Raw genomic sequence first — 20354 nt, forward strand, 5'->3', positions numbered from 1 at the left:
AAAAGTTCTCTGTTTTTCTATGAAATTTGTGTGTTGTCCATTCAACAGATTATGGATCAGACAAAAAGCATTGAAAATATGGTGTAATCTCATTTTCATATGCACTGTAGCAAAAAAAGAGAGTTTACCCTTAAGAAATGTTCTTTCATGATAGATTATTATTTTATTTTATTTTATTTTTTAGGTAAATAGTATACCAACTGATGTTGATGGAATATGCTGCTTATTAACTATCAGTTTTATCATTTGATAAAATCACGTGTTTCTATACAAGTTGTTCAGTCTTCTTTCCAAATAAAAAATAATGTTATCATACCCATTCATGTTCTCCTAAACAGGGAGAGATTCACAGGCACAAATAATAATGAGAAATGTTGCACTCACTTTAAAAGTATCTTATTGCTGATATTTAAGATGATTCTCTATATGTTTTCCATCTTGTATTTAATCTACACATCCTATTTCATTTTAAAGTTCGATTAGGTATTTTTGGGTCTACTTGTGAAATTGGAATGGAAAGGGAGTATTTTATGAAATGGTTTAAAGGACTGGGGGATAAAATATACTTCTGTGTGCGAGTTTAGTTCTAAGGCCTGTGAGACTTTGATGTTCCTACCTGTCTAAATTCTGCTATTGCACCATCAGCAACCTGTTTGGAAGCTGTACGTGTTGTTGTGTAAGATATAGATGCCAACGTAAGCATATGAGATCTTTGCAAATATATACTGCTCAATTTATTAACAAAGTTCTAACTAGGGATGAATGTTGGGTGTCAAAAGGGGTTAAAAGTATATTCTTCTTTATGTAGGGCCCAAGTCTTATCTCAGAGGCTGGGGCATGAACTGTTAAGTAGCTCAGGGTAGCTTATTACTGTCCTTTTACATACAGATGCAGGAGTTGATGTGTGTGATAGAGGATTATATATAAAATCTGAGCTTTGACTGGTGTAATGTTCTTATGAAAAGAGCCTGAAGTCTGTAAACCAGTAGTCAAAATGACAATGAAAAATCAGTCGTTAAAAATCCTCTCACAGTAATATCCCACAGTTTAACCTTTACATCAGTACATCACTTTGTCAAAAAATAACCAGAGTAAAGCAAAATGTAAAAAAGGTATTTACATCTGTAAAAATCTTAGCATCTAAGATGCTTCTTGCTTGACATGTCGTTCCAAATTCTGTGCATTTCTTCTGGTGTTATCTGGTGCACTGTGATCACCCTGCGGTACCTGCACAAACTGTAGGCCATTTTCCAGTGGTTGAAGCCACTGTTCTGGAAGGGGTGGATGCCCAGCTTTCGAAGACAGAGTCCGACATACACGTCTTCGAGGTGGAGGAGTCTGGTGTGAAGGGAAGTTTTGTAAATCAGTTCTGCTACATCTGCTGAAAAAATGTAGCCAGTGCCCGAACAGAAGGGTGGGTAATTGCTGTCAGGGTACAGATCTCTTGGCATGTACCACTTGCTGCGAACGTCTCGTATTGGCCCTCCATTGATAACGTAACCTGTGAAGTACCTTCTCCTTGGCTTGGTGTTAGGTTTGAGCAGCTTATAAATAAGATTATCCATATTTACAAAAATATCACTGTCTGTCTTCATAACATACTTTGCTTTTGAACAGTATGTTGCTACCCATCTCATCCCCATTAATGTTTTCAGAGTGAGATTATGATAGGAGTCAATAAAATCCTCTACAATAATGTCATGAAAAATTTGGCTTTCTTGCTCTACCATCTGATTTAACACAGGATCTGCATTTTTCCCAAGAAGAAATAGTGTGGCAATCTTAATTCCTTTAAAATTGTTTTCGTCTCCCCATGTTTCCCGAATTGCTTGCCTTGCATCAAACTCTTTGTGAGTTGTGCTGATAAGAATGACCAAGAAAGGGACACTCTTCTCGCACTTATTAGGCTCATTGATGAGAAATTCAAAGGAATGTGGATTTATAGGTCGAGTTCTTATGTTGCCAAAGGAGACATTTTTTCTGGCTATTGATATGCTATTGACCTGTCTGTGGCCAGTGTAGGAAGAAGTAGGACGAGTTATACTTAAGTACCAGAGAGCGCTTGCCCAGCAAACTACTGTCAAAACGTACAAGCATGAGACCTTAGAAGCCATTGTTCCTGCAGCTCTTCTATTTGGTGTGAAGAAGTAGTAGTCTTCTCACCATGAGGGTACTGATGTCCCAGACAGGCAGCATGTTACTAATGGCACTGGAAAGTTCGATATAGAAGTGTGACTCTGTAGTCATTCATGGATCTCAAGTAGGAGTTATTAACCCTGGTGATACTCAGCTTTTCTTCTTTTACAAGCAGCAGCTTCCATTTCTTGGATTTCTCTGTTATTTCTGAAAAAGATGAAGAAAAATGTTCTATTGCTACATCATAAAAAGCCTATGGCAAGAAAAATGAGTCTATATGTGACTGGCCATTAATAAGCTAAGTCTCTTAATGCATTTCTTGGCTGTTCTTTCCAGTTTTTATGAGAGTCCTACAGTGCGTGATAGCGTACTGGAATACAGCAATCTAAATGAAGTAATGCTTTTAAGATGGATAATGCCTCATAGATTATAAATACATACATATATAAATAAAGACTAAGCATGCATAGCACATTGGCTTTTGAGGTAGTTTTAAAAGCATATACAAAAATTATTTTCTAGTTTCTAGTACTTTCTTCCTAGCTTTTTATTCTGGACTTCTACATTTTTTCAAAATATGCCATGGAACATTTTAAAATTACTTAATGATAAATAATGTATGCTATTTTAGGCTCAATAGCATTGTTGGTAACTGTGCACGTGAGCATAGTATCATATCATAGTATCATAGTATCGTGCAGGTTGGAAGGGACCTTAGAGATCATCGAGTCCAACCCCCCAGGATTCGAGCCTCCTGTGTAGCAGAGCGGCACTTCTACCACTCGCGCCACAGGGGGGATTCGAACCCAGGGCCTCCAGTGTTGCAGTGTGGCATTCCTACCACTTGCGCCACCGGGGCACACATCTTCAGATCCTATTTAGTCTAAATATTGGTGATGTTTCCCAGGCCAACAGTGGCATCCTTTGGAAATAAGACAAGTTGTACTGATGGTCAAATGGAAAATAGAGGCTGAAGGAGAAAGGGAGAGTTGTATATCACCTTACCCATGTAAAGAATAGCACCCCAACAGACTCCATAAAAGTCTAGAAATAAATTAACACAATCAGTTATTCCTGCTGGCTTTCTCTTCCTCTTCTTGCAAACCAGGCTTTGCTTTTCACGAGAAGACACCACGCACACGCCGCGCAGACAAACGATGCTGGTAGCCTATCATCTGTGCTGCTTGGCTGGCCTGTGAGCAGAGCCCTTTGCAGCCCGCTGGTTCTGGCAGCCCTCCTGCTGTGGTGTGGGAATGAGCCATCCCAGGAGCTTTCAAAATTCCTGGGAATTGAGTCTGTTTATCATTGTTTCATGGAAATGAGGCAAGCTACCCTGTGCCCACTGGATCAGTGCTGGCTCTCCAAGACTTGCTAGTATGTGAAGAATGCCTGCAGGCTCCAGGTTTCTGTGTTGTTTTTTTTTTTATTGTTACATTGCCTCTGAGCTAAAGGGTAGTAGAATTAAGCAGCAGATAGCTTTACAGAAGAGTCATTGAAATATTGAATGTTTGCTTTGGAAAGTACAAAACATACGTGGATTCGAAGGAAAAGACAGAAGCTCTGTCTAAGAAATGTGCTGTTTCCATGCTGCTGTGGCACATTGTTTGGACTGAATCAAGATGTTTATCATGGCACTTATGTCTTCCACCTGTTGTGTGTTTATGGTCTCCTTTCTTACCCTAATAGCAGCTGAGAGTGTGGCCTGCAGGTGCCTTGAGCAGAGTCCGCTGCCAGGTGATGATTACTGTGGGTTTTGAACTGGCAGGTTCAACCCCATATAGGCAGGTAAGCAGACTTATCCCATGTCACCATTTCACACTGAGGTATAAAACAACAGAGAGACATCCAATGCTTGCTAAATTCATACTGAGTATAACCTCCTACAAAAGATTAAAGGTCCTTACAGCTAGCGCTGTCTTGCTGATCCTCATTAGATCCATTTTCATCTGTTTAGTGACCAGAATTCATGTGCCCTTCTACCCTTACACAGAATAGAAAAGCCTGAGTTTGTAGCTTGCTGCAGAGCTTTGTCAGTGTCAAAAGGTTTTGCCCTATAGCCCAGGCACTTTACTGAGGCAGAGGTTATCTGCAGTTTCCTTTACTACTTGCCACAGCCCTTGAGATCTGTGATCTTTCCCCATTAATCAGTAGCAGCTAAATTTTGGGAGCAGTATTTTTTAAGTGAGGCCTTTGATTGCCCCATAAGGTGCCTCATAAGGCTGCAGAATACTACAACCTCAGCCTCCAAATGCACTCTGGTAAATAAACACAGCCATGATAAATATGTATGCAGCTGCCATTTCAGTGCTTGGAGAATGGAGGCATCCTGTTGTGACAACCCACTGCATGTACTGGGATGCAGTTCTAAGGGCAAAGCACACCTTTGACCTGTATGTTATTTTCAGGCTTCGTTGTGAATTCCTGATAATTGCCTGCCCTGGAAATCCCAGTGGGGAAATGTAACAAAAATAGAGCAATTAGTCTAAGATCTAGAAAGCTATTAATAAAGAAATCAGCAAGAATGGATTTGAAAATGTGAACTATGATCTATGTGGGTCAGTGTATTTAAAGGACTCGCGTATATGGGGAAACCTTAATGCAGCTAATCTTCTGCATATGTTATTTTAGGGAACTAGATACTGCATTCTCTACACATGGCTATTTTTTAGCACCTCTTCTTTATTAACGGCAAATGCTTTTGTTACTGTGAGTACTGTGCAGGTATCTGAGGCAAACTGTAACCACAGCATCTTTACCAAAAAAAACTTTTTAGTTGAGTAATGTCCTAGCTGTGATCTCCAATCTTGTGTGCTCAGAAGCGATTAGAAGCAACAAAAGCCTTATACCATTTCTATGAAAGATTCCCTGCTATTCTAGGGAATGTTTCTAATTGATTATGAAATCTACAGATAATGGCTGTCCAGAATGAACAGCTCATCCTGGTCCTCGCGCTGCCATCCCTTGAAACAAGTTTGACTTTTTTTTTCTGTTAAATTCTGTTTTTTCCTTTCCCTTTTCCAGAAAAATAACAGTTTAGAGAGGTTTTCACCATCCCCAGAGTAATTTATCAGTGAAGTGCAGGCTAAGTGGAGAAAAGAGAACTGGTTCTAATTTTCATGACAAGTGAAGTTTTAGATTTAATTACTCTTAAGGAAATTGAGAAAGGAAGGGTGGAAAAAAACCCTGGCAATAAGAAGAGAGCTCCCTGCTTTCCTGCAGTGGCCCTCTCTGCCATTTCTTCTCTGCTGTGAGGTGAAGACTAAAGTTCATGTTCCTGCTTTCACTGAACTTTTTGCTATGTAAGGAACAGATTAGCAGAAAATAGCTCAAGCAAACTTGGCAGATGGTACAAGTACATAATAAAACTCAGTTTTTCCATTGTGTTCTTGAACTATGTTATTTGAAGGCTCTACTAGCTGTGTATGAGCTGTGTTATTTGAAGGCCCTACTAGCTGTGTATGAGCTGTGTTATTTGAAGGCCCTACTAGCAGGATATGGGTTGTCACAGAGAGAAAGCAGAAAACTTTCATCGCTCTGCACTTTGGGACAAGGTGTGTCATGTTTGTGGATGCTGGCAAAGCCAAGGAGACTCATCACCTCCTTGTTTATGTCTTGCAGAGTAGCAGCAATTATGAGCTGCTAGATCCTTGTCCTTAAAAATGTTTTAATTCAGTCTGACCCTTTCCCAGCCTAATAGTCATGCAATTAGTAAGCAAAGTCTCAAACTCTACTGTGGTATATGATTATGAAAAGCAAATGCTTACTGTCATGTTTCTGTATTGTGACTCAACATTGTGCACTTAATTGTGCTATTCACGGCTCGTGCTATGCAAGCCAGACAAGTCACCCAGTTGCAGCACAGAAAAAGCACTGTGCAACTTCTGCAAGTAATTGACCTGATGGAGACTGTCTGCATGCACAGCAAACCTTTTACAGGCTGACTGCACATTGAGAATAATCCTCCAGATAATGAGCACATCTGAGAATCTTGCTAGCTGTGTGTGGACAGTTTTCAGATCACAAATACCATGCACCAATGGCAGGATGGGACCCGTATTTTAGAGTAATGCTGTTTCTTCTCAGAGGTTGTTGGTGTTTTCTTTCAAGAGTGCATGACTTGGTTTCCATGCATGAACGTGGTTGGATTGATGGTGGAAGGCTATGACATGCACTGCAGTTCTTGAAGTCTGGCATGGTGCTGTGTCTGTAACCCACACCATATCATATCTACAGCTGTGGTACACATAGTGGCTGGGTACTGGGTACAGTGCTGTGCTGTAGGGCAGTCAGGCAAGAAGCCTCAAGAGGCTGATACTGCTCAACCTGACACCTGTGGGCCTCCCTGGCACAGAGTGACTCAAGGTAATGCTTTGCATCTCTGACAACATGCACCTATTACTTTCCCTGAAAATGGGAGGGAATGCAGCTGCTAAATTATTTAGTAAATGTAGCAAACTCTACTCGTTTTCCCTAAAGAGAGGGTTTTGTAAGTTTCCAATAATTATGGCTTTCATCTGTATATAGGCCAAGACACTGAAATATCTTCGACATTCATGAAGTCCTTAAAATACCCAAGTGTGATTATTGTTGAGTCTTATCAAGAAGATAATTACCCTGAATGTTAGGAACACATCCAAAAGGAATCTGGGGATGTTGTTATGATCTTGGCTGTATGTTTTCACAGTAATTTCTTGAGAAAATTCTGTACAGATGGCATAGGTGATTTAACAGGAGATTACTAGCTCTCCTTCGGTGACTTCATTTGAAAATTTCTTACATGTTCTAAATGATTTTGCTCTTCCCAGCGCAATGGACCTGAAACCAAATCAGTGCTGCAGAGGAAGACCTTTCTTACTAGAGCATATGCAGAAAGATATTGCAATAGAAGCCAAAGATTTGGGCTAGAGGGAGGAAAGTAAAAGAATTAATTTCAGGTCTGCACTTTTTGCAAAAATCTGTGCCTCCTGTTTGGAGGCCTAGGGTATCATGTGCAAAAAGAGTCTGGCTTTCCTTCTCTGCCATCAAAGGCGATGGAAACAAGTATTTTCTGAAAATCAGGATGTGTGTTACACGTGTACAAGGAGATATACTCCTTGTACATAGAGAATAATTTCTTGCTCACAGAAATATTGATGATATACTTTGCTCAAGGCAGTACCTGAATGTGAAAGCAAGTATTTGTGCAAGTTTCATACTACGAGTTATTTTTGCATAAATGCTGATTTGCAGATGTTTCATGCTATCTTCCATCACTGAGATAAAGAATTGATCTCTAGAAATAAATTTGAGAAATATTTTATAAATCCTGATGCTTACTACCTGCTCTTAACGTCAGTGAAAATAAGGGATAACTGGGGATTAGCAAGTTTTATTCAAAGCTTCTGTGTCTTTGATAGGGAAAATACATGTTCTAGTTAAAACCTCCTGTAACTGTGCCCATGCTACTGAAACTATAAAGCTGTAGAGTGTTTTGCCACCTATAAAGACATTCCACATGAAAGTAAGCCTGTTTACAAGTGACTATTCTGTATTTTCCACTTAATATGTTTTTAATATTTATGTGTATCAAAACAGGATTTTCTGTTTGGTTTTTTTGTTGTTTTTTTTTTGTTGTTGTTTGTTTTTTCTCCAAGAACTGCTGAGACATCCTAAATAAGATGATTAACATGAATTTTCATGGCTCTGCATTTTTCTTTCTTAAAAATGGGTATATAGATATATTTTTTTTTTCCCCAACAAATAATTTACAAGGAAAAGGGTAAAAAAAAATCCCACCATGATTAAGCTGTGAAGAATAGTTTTCAATCAGAGAAGATAGAATTTTTGAAGAAAATATTTAGAAATACTTGGATCAACACAGATGTTAGACTTAACATGACTGAAGGGATTGTGATAAATTATTGGTTAGAAAATGTGAGCTTAGCATAAGGGGCCATTCCTAGGCTGATGTTCCTTGGAGGATCCCTGGTATTGGAGTAAGTAATATGTTGAGATTCAGCCTTGCTCAAACTGAGCACTGTCTGTCTGTGTCTGGGCTTTACATATAAGCAAAGCATTCAGTTGGCTTCCTAAGAAGAGGAAAAGTATAGTTTCTTAAAGTCTAGTTTTCATAAGAATTTTAATTATTTTTAAAATCTCATTCAGCAGGTCTTAACAGCTCATTTTCAGTAACCCTATTACTGATTTGTGCTTTACTATTATTGTTCTGGTCTTTTTAAACAACTCTCTTGACCACAGTAGTTGTGTGTTTGTTACAGCACAGCCTTCTCCCAGACCTACAGACGTCATATTGCACAGCTGACTTCAGGTGGTAGGAGATGAAAGGGCTGGGCACCTCCTGAGGACTGGCTGCGTGGTGGCTAATTTTCTAAATTTTAGCAAATTGGTATATAATTAATCTAGAATGATTAAAAGCTAGACTTTACTAAAGTCAAAGTAATATTGGAATTTGGGATGTACCAATCAGCAGGCAGTAACAGACATTTTAATCAAGTACTATTAGCACTGGCTAAAGGGAGAGAAAGGAAATCAAGGACTTGAGCTTAAAGAGCAGAGTAATTTAAAGATGAAATCCTTTTCTTCTCTTTTTCTTTCTTTCTTTTTTTCTTTTTTCTTTTTGAAATTGCCCAGGAGATGCCAGATGTCGTGCATTTTTTTCCCATGAATGCTTTTTAGAAACAGTTTTAAAAAACACTTTGTGACTTCATGTTGTGATAGGTCATTTGTGACTGCATCAATCATTGTCCTCTTACAGCAGTAATGTGTAAATTGCATCTGAGTATGGTTATAAACTGATGCAAATAATATATTTCACTTTGGGTTACCATAGCCACAACCATTTTTCTCTTTAGCTATTGTGCTGTGCTCTATTGTGAGATCTCACAGCAAGGTTCCTTAGCTCATGTCACCAGCAAATAGGTTACAATATTTTACATCTAATGAAAGTTTAGCACGAAGAAATGAGGCTCCGAGTTCTTCTTTTCTTTTTTTCTTTCTTTTTTTTTTTTTTTTTTTTTTTTTTTTTTCCTGAAGGGAAAGACCTTTAGAACAGCTTTAACAAAATCTCTGTTACTCAAGAAACAATTTTGCATAATTTATTACCAGAGTCGATAAGTTAAATTATCTTCAAGTAATATGTTTGAAAATTAAATATACTGCTGTTCTTGTCTTAACCTTTTAAATTTTCACTATTTCCTTTGTTTTCTTATTGATGCCTGTGATGTGGCAGTCTGGGTTGTAGCACTAAGAATAGGTGACAATGGCCCTGATTATGCAGGTGCCTACCCTAGCACTGCCATTCCCAATTAATCTTTGTCATGAACAGGAGGAGTAACAATTATGTGGAAACTGGAGCACCTGAAATCACACTTTGTCTGTGGTGATGATAACTCATTGAACTGGATAATGAATCTGCTTCCCATAACTCATGTGCTATCAGGGGATCATTGGAGGGAAAAAACAAACAATTAAAACTTCTGGAAAAGTTCTAAAAGAGTTTTGAACCTACCCACTCAGGTATCTGTCATGAAGTTTGGGGAACTTTGCTTTTTAACCTAATCAAATTGGGAACAAATTTGATTATTGGTGCATGTAAATAAATATTTATTTTCTTAGAGCACAGCTCTTATTGACTGATATTTACTGAAGGGCTTCTTCTCTATCTCGGATGTGTGTGTATAATAACTATATTTATTGTAAAGGTTTTATCTTTTATCTGTGAATGATGAGGTTAAGTATATCCGATTGAAAAACGTCTGACACCTAAACTACCCAGATAATTCTAGAGAATAGAGCTTGCAATCGGAAGCTATTCCTGGACAAAAGCTTAATTATTTTATGAGTAATCTGGTTTCTGTAGATTATGAGCATTATGTAATATTTCTCTTGAATATATTAAAAGGTGTAACGAGTGTAAATACATTTTTTTTCAACTGATATATAAGGCATTATCAGTTTTTTACAGAGGCCAGAGTTTCAGTGGGCAAGTCCAGTCTTCAGTGCAAAGCCTTAGTGGCCAAACTCTGCAAATGGCAGATTCAAAAATCATGTTACTTTTCAAGAAAGATGCCTTCTAGCTGTTTCATCATCTCACAGTTGCTGCAGTCTATGAGATGGTAGCTTGGTTTCCCCAGAAAGGGTGGTCAGTGTACTGATAGGCCCCAAAATAGAGTGGCTTAAAATCAGGAAGATTTTTTTTTTTTAAACAGCTTAAGAATTGCTTGAATTCACTTTTTCCACAGAGAGACCAAAACGTTTTGTAACAAGTGATGATTACAAAATAGGTCTCTCCAACTTTTTGTGCTGAGGAAAGAACAGTAAATAACGTCAGATGTCCAAGGACATTGTTGGACGTGGTGATTCTGTGACCGTGGCCAGACAGGCACTATTTTCTCATTTCCCTGGAAATATGTTCTGTGTCTAAGACATTGCAGAGTCCCGCTCTGTTCACCCAGGAAGATGTAACTCAGTTTTATTCATCTCTGCATTAAGCAATTAATGTAAAGTAGCATTGTGAAGCATTTCTCACTGTTAGCTATTCATAAGTCAAGACTGAAGCTTCTAATTCCCTTTGTGAAGTAGCTGTGATCCATTTAGGGCAAGCTGTTGCTTTCAAAATTGCACCTGTTTCCTATGCAACTGTAGCATAAAAAGTATACATACAGGCAAATGAGTTGTCATTAACCTGGAAAATATGGGGCTTGCGTCAGCTAGATGTTTTATTCTCCAATACATGAAACGTATTTCCTAGCTATACACTTCTTTATTTTTATTTTTAAATATTTTTTTCAATTGGGTAGATTAGTCATGATTGAGATTCCTTGGGTTAATGCCATGGTTTTCTGACAGTGTAGCCTTAAACCTGTCAGAGACAAACAACTATGGTTACAGCATGGCCATGAGGCCACAGGGCCTGTGAACCCCTCCCTCCAGCTGACCTCTAGCCATGCAGGCTTCTTTAAGGAGAAGGAATGATCCCTGGGAAAAGTGGGACTTGCCCCCTCTTTGTACTGAAAGGAAGTGAATAACATTTTGTTGGCTTGGCCATGAACAAGTGGAGCCCCAAAGGAGCTGGTGTGGCTGTTGGTTGGTGCAGGAGCTCTGCATGCCTTGGAGCACCTTGGCTCAGATGGGTCTGACCTGTGCCTGCTGGCTGTACACAGCTGAGTGTACAAGGCCTGCAAGTGTGTTTCTTTTCATGGTATATGTCGGTGTGTATAACTAAATTGCGGATGAGGTTTTGCTCAGACTTAAATAATAAATGAAAGCCTACTTTTACTGAGGACTAAACAAGAAAAAAATCAGCTGCAAAAAGGGTGTTTTTGCAAAACTATTATCATTTGAGAGCATGGTGGTGTCAGGGTCTGTCAACTAGCACACATGGAGCATTTAACAGACATGGACCCCAGTCAATTTGTCAGTATTTGGCTTTCTGGATCTTACAGCTGAAAGGTCTGTTATCCTATATTTAATCTGCAAGAGGCCATCTCTCTTGTGGCAAGGATTTAAAAATAGGCTCTTGGTAACTGGAGGTTTTTGGATGAATCAAATGAAATTGATGCTGCAGTTACTGGGCAAATATATATCCTTGTGAATCAAAACTAGTAAATTTGTCCTCATTTGCTTTAGATATTTCAAAAGGGCAGGAAGCTGTGTCCTCTACTGAGAGATGGATTTGAAAATACCATTGGGAACCTTAAATGAATTGCTGTCTCTTCAGCTAAACTGCAAACGTGTCCAGGTTATCATCTATGCTCACATAGTCATCCTCTTTCCCCAGAAGAATGTGTCTTTTTTTCTTCCATTTCATTCCCATTATGGAAGTGGTAAACACTGTCCATTAGACTCAGTGAAAGAAACTTTGTCTGCAGAGAAGCAGCCAGTCAACAACTTTTCCATTTGTGATCAGATCAGAGTTTAACCTGAGCCCTGTGAGTTACTATAGGCAAAAACTGAAGTTTTCTCAGAAACTGTCACTGGTCAAGTGTTTATGGCAATTTCTCAGTTAATAACTCTGCCTTTTGAGTGGACAGAATACAGCTGATCATCTGGGGGGTCTCAGAAGGCAGCTGGAAGAACTGCATTCTGGTAAAGAGTGAATCTGAATTCCTCTTTCAACTCACTCTTATCACTTACGCTATTAGATAGATATATATATATATTCAAAATTTTCACTGGGGAGCATAAATTTCATATCTTGAAGATTAGTGTGAGTAATCAGCAAAACTAGCTCTGGTTTCTTACATACTTTGTCCATGAGCCTTCCTAATTAGGTAGCTGCAGGACTAGTGACTAAGAAAGTAGCCAAGCAAACTTTTTCCAAACATGTGTGCATGTGCATTTGTCTTTCTCTCTGTAAACACAACAGGGCCTATTTCTGTGGGCTCATTATACTGCCAGCCCACCTTGCTTTCTCTTTTTCCTATTGTGACTGTGGAAGCATAACCATCACAATTGTGACTTCTCAGAATAATTGGAAACTCTCCGATTGGCTTCTCCACCTGTAGCTTTGTGGTCCCTAGTGAGTCAATGGAGGTGTAAATGTAGATTTGTCTACATGGAAGGATTTCTTAAAACACATGCAAAGCAGAGTTATGTAAGGCCTCAAGCATATTCAGGGCTGAAAAGCAGGGAAAGCAGCCTTTCTCCTCCCAGCTTGATGCTTATCTTGACTCTGCTGTGGCACAGGTAAATCATGTGATTATACTGCTGCTCCAGAGATCATGCAGAGGTGTGTGTGCAGCACTGCTTAGGGCCTTCTGCTGTTGTGTTGTAGTGTATTGTTAGGATCCCTGGTGGAGAGTGCAGCCATCAGCCCTCATTCTCATGCAGCTCTGCAGGCACAATTCTCTTTCCACCACCCACTTTTCTTTGGGATGTGTTGGCCTCTGCTTTGATATAAATATAATGCACTACTGATAGAAATCAGCTTTGTGAAGCAATAAACAGTAAATATATTCTTTCACTGTGCCCAAGGGGAATCATATCATACCTCAGTTACCCATGTATTCAAGGCCAAGCCTTAAGAAGAAAGGAGGGTACATGGACACACGCTGTAAAATATAGATTGCTTTTCTTTGCTTTCCATCTGTGGCCCTCCAAGAGCTTCATAAACACAAGCTCTCTGAGCAGCTGTATACCCCAAGGAAGCAGGTAACACAGTAATAAAATCTGCCAAGCAAGTTTAGGGTCCAAATCTTGATAGACACCTCAGGGCTGTAGGAATTAAATAGAGCTATTTCACAGAGAGACATTCTTCTGGGAGACTCTTACAGCAGCAACTGAAGATCAAACCTTCCTTTTGATCATTTTCCAAACTTTGGGGGTGCTTAGGCTCTGGGTGGAATCAGAAGAGATTGCTATATCAATAACCTGACCTCAGACCTTCCCTGGAGGAAGGTGTTTGTTTCATAGCACGGCTGGGAACAACAGGGATTCTTCTGAGCACGTTTAAACTCGGTGCAGGTCTCTGTCAACATCCTAAACCCTTCTGTTGCTTTTGGCAGTCAGTATTATTTTAATCTGAAAGATCTCTTGAACAAAAGAGTTTTTAAAGAACTCTGTAATCTGTTCCATTTATGTCCCGGCTTTTTTTGATATCAAAGGCAGCATGAAGCTAAAATTACATGAAATGCAGTAAAGCAGCTGGCGGGTCAACTGTTGTGGGATCACTTGGGCCATAAGAGAAGCAGAGCTTTGCTGTGTGATCAAACACTTTGTGGGGCAGTCTGTCAGGTGACACAGCCCGTGATTGCTCTGGTGCCAGGCAGGAAGGTGACCTCTAACTCAGACCTTCTCCTGAGGAGGGAGACAGAAAAAGGGAGGACTGATGCATGCATTGGGACCTATTGCTTTGCTGCTAGGGAGGAAAGGATTGACAACCTGGAGCTCCTTCAGAGTAAGATCTGCTGGAGAGCAGGGGATGCCTGCCCTGTCCTTGTCTGTGGTGCCCACTCTGGGGTCCCCCACATAGTGTGGCACAAGATGAGGGGAAGACAGACAACCTAAATACACAAAGCTTCACAATATTCTTTATAAATCTTCCTTGCTAACAATGCAGTGAAGAGTAATGCCTCACAGCAAAGGCATGTATATAATTTCTATGTTTTCTTTTGACTGTGTGGTAACAACACACCTAAGAGCTACCCAAGACATTCTAAAGGCAGCTTCAAATTATTATCATCCTTCCTCGCTTTCTCTTCCTTTTCTTTGAACAAATTAATTTGCCAGCCTGTATAGCTCAGTGTGCACATACTTCACAAAGATGTTGCCATCTGCCATTTAGTTTCCTTTCTAAGCTGTGATCTTAGACATACATTTCAGGGAACAGGAAGCCAAGTGGTTGAGTTTATTTTCCCTTTGTGTGAACAACAATGGGAATAATTCCAGAGCCAGGCAGCAAGGCTGCCTTAAATGCCAAGTGCAAATCACCTTTTCAACGAGGCATTAATTCATTCTGTGAAAAACACACATGAATCTGGGAATAGAATTCCATTCCAATTCTTCCCCCCCTTCCCGTGCGCTGCCTGGATCAAATAAATGTCAAATAGCTTTCCGAGAAGCCATCTTTTTTTTCAGATTTATTTATTTTTTTAACTCCTATTCCTTATCATCTTTCTTCCCTACCCCTTTCCACCTGTACCTCCTGCAGAAAAGGGGTTGCGTTACTTCATTTGCATGATGTTGTAGATATTTACATGAGGGCAGGCAGTTCAGGCATCCCACCTGCTTGAAGGGGGGTGGCCCCCTGCCAGATCCTGGTTCCCTATCAGTCAGGCACCTCTTGGTGAGGGGGAACAAAAGTTTCTGTGTGGGTTAGGGGAGGCACCGGTGCTGCTTTGCCCTGGCTCAGATGTGGAGAATTGTGCTCCACTGTCTGAGAATTACTGCATTAGAACAAGCTGGAAGATGGTTCCCTGCCCCACAACAGTGCAGGTGCCTGGATCAGCACAGCTAACAGACATTGCAGGTATGACCCTGGGGTGGAGTAAGGTAGGCACACAGTGGGGCTGCAGAAGCCTCAGCTGGCCAACTAAGGGCTGAGTGCTTCCCTGTATGCCCCCTGAGACTATAGCAGTGTTCCCAAGGTTTTGTTCCACCAGGATAATATCAAACAATTAGTTCTTCATCAGTTGAAGGTGAGTAATGAAACATAAAGCCTTTGCTTGCCTATTAAATATTTAGATTTAAATTTTAGCAATGGCTGGGATGTTTTGGAAATCAGTTCAAGTACTTATTGAGACTTGAAAAAAACTCATCTTTTTTCTTTCATTTGTTTTCATTTGTTTTCACAAGACCTAATGATTCTTTGTATCTTTTGACTCTCCTGAGATCACATCAGAACTTGAATGGGAAATATAATTGGATTTTAACAGGAAACTTGTTCATGCATATAGCAGTTTTAAAGGGCATGAATAGTGTAGTCTTTGAGAGTGTGCTGCTATTTGAAAGATTGATGTGATTTTCTGATTTTGACATAAAATGAAAACATTGTGAGGGGCTGTCACAAGCCTCTGAATCAGCCAGATTCCTTTTAGAAGCAGAAGACAGCTCTTGGCTCAGGTAGGCAATTCTCCCACATGTGCCTTTGCCAAAGCAGAATGTGTATATCAGGGCTTTTTTGCTGTTGTTTTTTCCTCCAGATGGTGTAACAAGGGGTAGGCTGCTCATTGCTTGCCAGGGGTTATATAATACTGTGGCAAAATGAAATCCCAGGGCACAGTTTTGAAGATAGCCTATCAATCACTCTCATCAGGTCCCTGCACTTCTTGCATGTGGGCTTGACCTTCTGTCATCAGGCCAAACGTATTTACAAGTTCCATCCAAATGTTTTGAGAGTGATGAAAATCGGTATGCTTTCACTCCAGACACTGACTAAAATGCCCACCTCTAGGTTGCTAAGAGCCACTATGCAGCTGATCCTTTATTTATTTATTTTTTTCTGTACCTCTAATCTTAGTTATGACATTCCTCAGGTTAGATGTGGGTTTGCTTTGGGTTTTCCAATGATTTATTTATTTATTTATTTATTCTGTAGTGCATCTAAGGTAATGAAAGCATTTGGTGGCATAAATGATTTGTGTCCAAGGTTGTGATTAAGTCATTTATTACCATTATAAAACACTTTGGGTTTTGAGATCTCCCAGGAAACTTTTTAATATAACTTCTTGTGTGTGAATGAAGTTATATAATAATTAGTGGTAGGAGTAAGGAAGGATAGATCACTGAGGTTTGACGCTTGTTTCAGACTAAGCCGGTTGGAAATGGCGCCTCTGCTAGGTAACAAAGTGGCAGAATGGTTCACCTTCTGGCTCTTGGCTTTTTGGGGAGCGATTAAACTAACTTAAGGAAAAAGGCACCCACTGGGAGCAGTGTAGACATGCAATGTAGTCACTATAATTCAGAAAGCATCCAGTATGTTGAGATACAGAGATCTAAAAACAAAACAAAAAAAGGTCGGGGGAAGACAGTTATCTCAGTCATCTTCCTGCTCTAATTTCTTTGTTATAAACACTTTCTGTTGCAAGGACTGTGTTCATTCCATCTCACCACATTCTGGCGCAGCCAGACAAAATGGTGGCAACTTAAAATTAGTGCACTGAATTTATGACAATAAGAGCAATTTTAATGTGGTGATATGCTGTCATTTCAGTAAATTACTAGAAATAGTCCTTGTCATGTAGAAAAGCAGAGCAGAAAGTTCAATCTTGTATAATAATTTTTAGATATTTCAGAATGACAACTTATATGAAAAACACATGTAAGAAGATTGCTTTGCCATTGGCAAAAATCCTCCAAAAAACACAAACTGTTTTAAGACTGATGTGACAAGCTATACAAAAGTAGGCTAACTAATTTAAGATGTTGGGAAGAGATGAGTTTTTCAGCATTTTACTGATATGAGAACAGCCAAAATATACAAACATTCTTTAGATGCCCTATCTTCTGTTTTGGAACCACTGAAAGGATTTTCTGCAGCAGACAATACCAGATTATTATCTTGGCTAGCAAGAAACAACCTGTAAATTATGGCCATATCTGACACAAATGGAAGAAAAAACATCAGATTGTATCATATATGAAAAATGGTTCCTCAGTTGCCTTGATCAAGTAACTAAAATTTTAGACATATAATCTTTTAATTTGAGGAATGATGAAGCCAGCAGTGACAAGAACAAAACTGCAAGTTTCTCAAAGTAGATGTGTTGAACTGAGAGGTAGGTAATTTGTCAGCCACCCCTGTAGATACAAGAAAATGGAGGGGAAAAAAGTTTGCTTTGGATCACAAGCCAGAGACTGCAGTACAAGATTTTGCATTCTGAGGCATCTGCCCTGTATGCTTCTGGAGACACCTAAAAAGAACTTAAATTTCAGCTCTTAAATTCTGGAGGGAGAGAGAGACGGCAGAGTACTGTCTTTATTACAGCTGACATCTGAAGCCTCAAATGCCCCTCATAAATTAGGCCCCTATCACCTAAACAGTGCCCCTAGGCATCTTCTGTTTAATAATTGCCCTTCAGAGAGAATGGGCGATCTTCCATAGGATGGATTATGAATTATGCAGTCCCTATAGGAAGCCAGTCCAAAAAATATGTACTAGAACAACTAAATTATCTCTACTGTGTCTTCACTACTGGGTAACACTATTGAATGTGTTCTCTGTCATCCTGGACTTCTAATTCCTTTCCAGATGATGATGCAGCTTCAGTGGGAGAGGAGCATGTTGCTTCCCCTGCTCACTGGACATGCTGCTTGCTGCTGAGGCAGGGGCCAGCTGTGTGCCCTGGCAACATGAAGGGCAGGGCTGAGAACCAGGTGGGGCAAAGACACCTCCATGCTCACTCCCTGCATCCACACAAAACCCAAACTATCCAGCACCACAGGCATGTGCAGCTGGGCTGCTGGGGACAGGATCTCTCCTAGTGCTCTCCACCCCGTCAATCCCACTTCACCCAGGGTGAAATGGAGGTGCAGATGGATGTTTAGAGATGTGAGTGCTGATCTCCTTTATGTCTCTGAAAACCTGTGCACAGAAATGAAGTTACTTTTTCAGCGACTTTTAGAAGTTGTTTAGCTGTAACTTTATCTGATACCTGCAGAAAAGCAATATAGCAGGGCATTTCAGCTCTACCTTTCTTCTTCATTTGGTGTCATCTCCAGCGCCTGCACAGCCTATTAAATTCATTTTGTTATATCTTTACTATTGACATTTAAGATTAAATGCCAAGGACTGAAAAAAAAAATGTTTTTAAGCACTTTGACTTTTTGTTGCAATGTGACTTTGTAACAGTGTTGTGGTCTTGACAACATGCTGTAATTTGTTATTTCAATCATATCTTTCTACCCAGGAAAAATACTTTTGATTATCAGACCTACTGTCCCTTTGTTAGAATTTTTGTACAAAATTTGGCTGTGCAAATACAATTGAACTTAATGGGAGGTGTGAAGGCTTGGCAGTATCTTGCTCCTGTTTGCAGTGCTCACGTATGCCCCCTCCTCCGATACACTATGAGGCAGGATGCCTGCGTTGTGACAGCAGCAGGGTGTCGTGGTGCTGCAGCTCTGCCCAGCTGGGCTCCAGTGCAATGTGGAGAGAAGGAAGTAAGTGCGTTAGGGATGAGTGTGTGGGTTTCCTCTGGGTCTGTAATTCATGGGCTGGTCAGAATGGCAGTTTTAGCACAATGACTGAGCTAAGAGTTCAGAAATCAGTTATGACTGTAGCTGCTGTAAGTTTAGGGTTGCACCAAGGTGGATGCAGGTAGCGTTACATTTTGGCATGCTTCCCTGGAACGGTTCACTGTCAGAAGTGGCAGAGTACATCTGTTCTAACATTTTTTTCAGGGGTTTTCACTGCCTGGGAAAATCCTAGTCTTTGAAGGGCAGTGTGTGCTACTAGAGGCAACATGTGAGGTGTTTATATTAATTGTGATTGTATGAAGCCTCATAGTCTGCTTTCTGCTCTCTGATGGCCAGTGGATATTAAGCAATTCAATAACTTGATGAGCAAGAGCAAAGTGATTGCAGAAGTACTCTCAGCAAGCTAAAATAGAGCATGCAGCCCATTTTTCTGCTCTGCATTCTGTCTAAACAGGACGTTTAATTAGAGGAATCACATCTGGGAGGAGCTTTTTGGTTTGCAGTAGGTGTCTGATAAAGGTGCCTGCAGTATTTTTTCTTCTTCTGTCCCTAACAGCTGAGTCTTGAATTCAGTGTTACAGCAAAGACTTTGCCTGAGGGTTTGCCTGAACAATGCAGCTGTTTGCATCTCAGTGCAAAAGGAAAAAGACCTTCAGGGAGCAAAAGTAGTTCAGGTATCTAATTGCTGAGGTATGCTAGAGGGACACTGAGTGCAGAGCTTCCCCTCAGTGGCTAATGAAAGACATTTTGGCCATGTCTGTGGCTGTCTTTCTGCTTGTTTTTGTGAGAAACGCTGTGGCCTGTCTGGGCCTCCAGAATAAATAGTATTTATGCAACCAGCATTGTCAGAGGTTAACTGAGGAGAGATTCTTCCTTCCCATTGCTGGTTCTCTTTACTCTGAGATCATGTGCCCATACAGATACAGTTTCCAGTTACAGTTTTGACATTTAAATCTATAAACGAGTTGCATCTTGATCTTCTTGTGCTGCAGGCGTGCTATCACCTCTGTTTCTTCTCTACTGGGATGAGCCTTTTGATGTTTGCAAGCTCTGTGTTGCTTAGTTTCCTCCTTAAGTGCACCCAGAATAGCATTAAATACTTCTGGAATGACTCCACAATGATTTCCTACTATGTTTTCAGGCCTGTTATGATAGTGGTTATTTTTGAAAGCATCTTTTGAACAGAGCCTAGACTGACATATCTACTGTCCTAAGAAATATAGATTTTTCCTATGACCTTCTGTTGCCTGCTGGAAGGCCAGTTAACTAAGGAACATCTGCAGCTTCCTACAGGGACGTACAGCAGTGCCCTGTCAGCAACAAACAGAAGGCCACAGACTGTAAACGTGAGAAATGCAGTCTGTCTTCTGAGGAAAGGCTGATTTACGAAAGCTCTCTGGAAGTCCTGATGATGCCTGTTTTTCTGTCTCCTGTGCCTGTAACTGGCCTGGGCAATGCATGGCTATAAAGTTGATGCTGCTCAACTGATAAACGGTTCAACGCTGGCAGATTAGATTTAGCAGTGTCAGGTCTTGGATTACAAGAAGATGCAGCACACCAGTGTTGCAAATGTAGCATATGGT

At 40.2% G+C, this 20354-nt stretch overlaps 1 protein-coding gene across 1 annotated transcript in view; it reads right to left on the reverse strand.

Moving 5' to 3' along the window:
* B3GALT1 (beta-1,3-galactosyltransferase 1) overlaps positions 1 to 20354 on the reverse strand; it is a 150827-nt gene continuing 130473 nt past the window's right edge. The window contains exon 6 of the mRNA XM_015868611.2: positions 1 to 2343. Within this exon, the coding sequence (XP_015724097.1) occupies positions 1134 to 2114 (981 nt within the window). The 5' untranslated portion in view covers positions 2115 to 2343 and the 3' untranslated portion in view covers positions 1 to 1133. The remainder of the gene's footprint in view (positions 2344 to 20354) is intronic.

The sequence above is a fragment of the Coturnix japonica genome, chromosome 7 (assembly GCF_001577835.2).
Source record: "Coturnix japonica isolate 7356 chromosome 7, Coturnix japonica 2.1, whole genome shotgun sequence".
Lineage (NCBI taxonomy): Eukaryota > Metazoa > Chordata > Aves > Galliformes > Phasianidae > Coturnix > Coturnix japonica.